Source organism: Sinocyclocheilus grahami, unplaced genomic scaffold (assembly GCF_001515645.1).
Source record: "Sinocyclocheilus grahami isolate Dianchi unplaced genomic scaffold, SAMN03320097.WGS_v1.1 scaffold462.1, whole genome shotgun sequence".
Taxonomy (NCBI): Eukaryota; Metazoa; Chordata; class Actinopteri; order Cypriniformes; family Cyprinidae; genus Sinocyclocheilus; species Sinocyclocheilus grahami.
The window spans coordinates 1,627,112-1,631,666 of NW_015505641.1; the positions used below are offsets into that span (position 1 = coordinate 1,627,112).

Sequence of the window (4,555 nt, forward strand, 5' to 3'; positions counted from 1 at the left end):
TGTTGCACTTTACTTTTGCTTTAAAAAAGGATTTCATAGAAATTTGGATTTCATTTGAACAAAGGCCGTCTGTAGTGAATCTATGTGTTTTTGTAAGAAAAATATCCATATACAAAACGTAATAATCAGAAGGAATTGTAACGAAGAATGTCAGAGGATTGGGATATAAGCCAAGAGGAGACTGGTTTTCCTTTGCTAAAGTAAGGAAACTTTGCTTCCTTTGCTCCTGTTAACAAACGTTGGTTTTCACGAGACTCACCGGCACATGCGTCATACGTCATCCGCCCAGAACTGCTTCAGTTTACAACAGTGAGCGCAAGCTACATTAAAGTGATTATTATGTTTTGTATATGGATATTTTTATTACAAAAACGCATCGATTCGCTACAGGAGGCCTTTGTTCACCCCCCGGAGCCGTGTGAGACACTTATTTTTAATGGATGGGCGCTTTTTATTGAACTTCTTTTGGACTGATGCATGCAACACCCGCTGAGTGCCATGAAACAGCTTGAAAGATCAAAGACCATTTTTAATATAACTCCGACTGGATTCGTCTGAAAGAAGAAAGTCATATACACCTAAGATGACTTGAGGGTGAGTAATTTATGGACTAATTTATGGATTTTTGTGTGAGCTAACCCTTTAAAGGTAATTTTTCGGATGTTAAAATATTTTCTGCTACCCCAGTTCAATGTGCAAGTCAACTGATAGTAAGCCATTCTGCATGGTCCATCTTGTGAAAAAAAAAATGCAGCAGTGTTTATGCGATTTCTCACCTGCTAGCATTTTGCAGGTCAGAATCGAGGTCCATAACATAGCCTCCTCCTCTATAAAGTGCAGTCATACCCCAAACAGGGACTGCTTTGAGCGCAGACTGGCTTTGGTACTGCCAAGCTGTGATGGTGTTCTCAGAGCCATTAATGAAATTCAACTCATCCCAGCCTGGACCGTAAGCGCCCATGTCCTCATTTTCCCAAGAGTAAGGGGCACTGCATTCAGGAACAGCGTGACTCATAGACTTAGCAATCTTACAAGAGTCTCTCTTCACCCTAACTTGACGAAGACGAGCGCCCCCAACAAGTTTCGAGTTTCCATCCGTTATAAAGCCTTGGAAATGAAAATGAAAACGTCATTAAACACAACAGTCTTTATAGAGTCCTTATAGATCTGATGGGCCAGAACTACCTTAAATATGAGTTAAAGAAGTTGTGCACTTGTGATATTCATGACAGGTCAAGATAACGGAAGTACCTGGATACTGTCCAAACAGGTTATTAAGAAGTACAGTGTTAGCCCAGGTAAACACATCATTGTGGTTCATACTCTCTGAAATGCCATTGCTGAAGCTCTGCCGGATGTGGTGAGCGAGGTAGAATCCATTTTCATCTCGCTGACCATATGCCACCAAGAGCAGCATCCACAAAAACCCCAGAAAGACTGTAAAGGAAATACAGGTCTGTGCACAGCCTTCCTTTCATAGAGAAATTAACTAAAACCTAGCTAACAAAAATATGTTGTGAGAACGTTTTTTCCCTGAAAACAGGCATTTCTGATTGTTCTCTGAACATTTGAAAGTTGAAACATTTTAAAAAAAGTTAAAGTTTTAAAAAGTGTTTCCTTGGCTATGCAAGCGTTATAGAAAACATTACTGCTGCGTTCAAGTCCTCCTGGGACGTTCGTACTTATGAGTTGACAAGTCGTAATTACGACGTCAGGTGCGTTCAAGTCAGTTTAGTCGGCACAAGATGGCGGTGTACCTTCTTTTAATAAATTACAAAAAAAAAAGTTAAAGTTTTAAAAAGTGTTTCCTTGGCTATGCAAGCGTTATAGAAAACATTACTGCTATCCGACATGACTTGAACGCACCATAAGGGAACGTTACATTTTATAATTTTGCAAACAATATGGCAATGTTATTTTTTTTATGTTTTCTAAAATTTCGGAAACAAGTAAAAAATAAAAATAAAATAACATTTAAGAAATGTTAGACAAATATTAAAATAAAACATAAAAAAAACTAGCATGAACGATGCATAACTTCTTTTATGTTCATGTTTTGAGAATGTTATTAAAGACCAGATAAGTTTGAACAAATGTTCTTTTAATGTTACTAGAAGAGCATTTGTTTATAACGCAAGCCAAAGTTCTGACAATGTTAGCTGGGAAGCAATGATGACAACTTAAAGTGAACAGGTTTTTTTTTTTTTAATCTTACCTAGAATCTCCATGATGAGTAAGGGAACGTTACATTTTATAATTTTGCAAACAATATGGCAATGTTATTTTTTTTAATGTTTTCTAAAATTTCTGAAATAAGTAAAAAATAAAAATAAAATAAAAATAAAATAACATTTAAGAAATGTTAGACAAATATTAAAATAAAACATAAAAAAACTAGCATGAACGATGCATAACTTCTTTTATGTTCATGTTTTGAGAATGTTATTAAAGACCAGATAACTTTGAACAAATGTTCTTTTAATGTTACTAGAAGAGCATTTGTTTATAACGCAAGCCAAAGTTCCGACAATGTTAGCTGGGAAGCAATGATGACAACTTAAAGTGAACAGGTTTTTTTTATTTTTTATCTTACCTAGAATCTCCATGATGAGTGCTCGTGCTTTCTGCTGTTTGACCATGTTTCTCTTAAGCTTCTCAATATCACTGGGAGGTGGAGGCTGATAGTAGCTGCGTGCACAGTCCCTCTTAGAAAGCCGCACTCCATTGAGACCATCTATAGAAAAGATCAAGATTGAACGTAAGAAATCAAAAACACAGCCACTTCCTAAAATAAAAGACCCTTTAGCCCCGTTCACACCAAGAACGATAACTATAAAGATACCGATATTAAGAGTCCACACCAGCAAACGATATCGTCTGTTTATTCTAAGCGCCCGTGTGCCTGCCTCTTTAAATTCTCTAGCTTGTTATAGCTGGATTCTGATTGGCTGTCAATGTTTGTATCGTTCATCAGCTGGAAAAAAACGTTCTGGAAGTGATTCCAACGATATCGTTTCTCTGTGCCTTTATCGTTATAGCTGTGGTGTGGACTCTGCTATTCTTTAATGCTGTGCTTTCTGCTGTTTGACCATGTTTCTCTTAAGCTTCTCAATATCACTGGGAGGTGGAGGCTGATAGTAGCTGCGTGCACAGTCCCTCTTAGAAAGCCGCACTCCATTGAGACCATCTATAGAAAATATCAAGATTGAACGTAAGAAATCAAAAACACAGCCACTTCCTAAAATAAAAGACCCTTTAGCCCCGTTCACACCAAGAACGATAACTATAAAGATACCGATATTAAGAGTCCACACCAGCAAACGATATCGTCTGTTTATTCTAAGCGCCCGTGTGCCTGCCTCTTTAAATTCTCTAGCTTGTTATAGCTGGATTCTGATTGGCTGTCAATGTTTGTATCGTTCATCAGCTGGAAAAAAACGTTCTGGAAGTGATTCCAACGATATCGTTTCTCTGTGCCTTTATCGTTATAGCTGTGGTGTGGACTCTGCTATTCTTTAATGCTGAGAACGATTTTTAGAACTATATCTTTATCGTTAACTTTATAGTTATCGTACTTGGTGTGAACGGGCCTTTAATGAAGAATCTGAAAGACATTCCCTTCTGAAAAGAAGTAAACTTTAGCATACCTTTAAAAAGAGTGCTTATTACAGAAATAGTATACTAGTTTAAAAGTGTATACTTGTGCAAACTGAATGTAATGTTTTTCAGATACTTAAAGTCTGTGTAAAGCAATATTAAATATGTATTCTGAGTTTGTCACACAGAAAAATGTGTTATTAACCACCCAGCCAAATTTGAATGATAAAAAAGGCAAGTAAATAAAATAAGGTTAAACATTTTTTTTCCCTCTGACACTCTGAATTGCCTTTTCACGAACTTTAAAATGCATGGTAATAACAGTTAAATGAATTTGTATTATTTTATTAGTTTACATTTATATTAAATCAATTAGCTGAATTTCAGAGTGTTTTTGACTCACTTAAAGGCACAATATGTAAGATTTATTTTTATTAAAATATCCAAAAACCACTAGTGTTGTATATTTTGCTGACTTGTGTACTTACATTATCCCAACAAACCTTTTAACGGTAGTATAAGTGAATATTTAGGTACGTGAATATAGTGGACACACTATATATCAAACTGAATCATACAGAATGTGCATGATAATTAATAAAGGACTTACTTTGATAAGGAAATCTACAGTTAAATTGTTCTGATCAAAAAGTGGAGAGGCGGGATCATATGGGATGTCTCTCTCCATTTGAGGAGGCTCAGACTGCTTATGCTCCTTTTCTTTCTTTGTCTTCTTTTTTCGGGGACGGGAATGTCTGAAGATTCCCACAATTACTAGGTTGACGGGGAATACAATAAAGGAGCTCTGGATGCCAATCATCACCTCACTCCAGGTGAGTTTGATCTGACCTTTGGATGAAAGAGAATAAAAAAGAAACCGGTTTTGACTTGAGATGTCAATCAATTTAAATTGTGTTCTTTGTGTGTGTGTGTGTGTGTGTGTGTGTGTGTGTGTGTG

At 36.4% G+C, this 4,555-nt stretch overlaps 1 protein-coding gene across 1 annotated transcript in view; it reads right to left on the reverse strand.

The window, feature by feature from the left end:
- The window catches only part of pkd1l2b (polycystic kidney disease 1 like 2b), a 62,527-nt gene that overhangs the window by 15,877 nt on the left and 42,095 nt on the right, over nt 1–4,555 (reverse strand). The window contains exons 24-29 of the mRNA XM_016235029.1: nt 4,208–4,446; nt 3,576–3,618; nt 3,119–3,187; nt 2,594–2,734; nt 1,252–1,437; nt 777–1,107 (exon numbers count right to left, since the gene is read on the reverse strand). Of these exons, the coding sequence (XP_016090515.1) occupies nt 777–1,107; nt 1,252–1,437; nt 2,594–2,734; nt 3,119–3,187; nt 3,576–3,618; nt 4,208–4,446 (1,009 nt within the window). The remainder of the gene's footprint in view (nt 1–776; nt 1,108–1,251; nt 1,438–2,593; nt 2,735–3,118; nt 3,188–3,575; nt 3,619–4,207; nt 4,447–4,555) is intronic.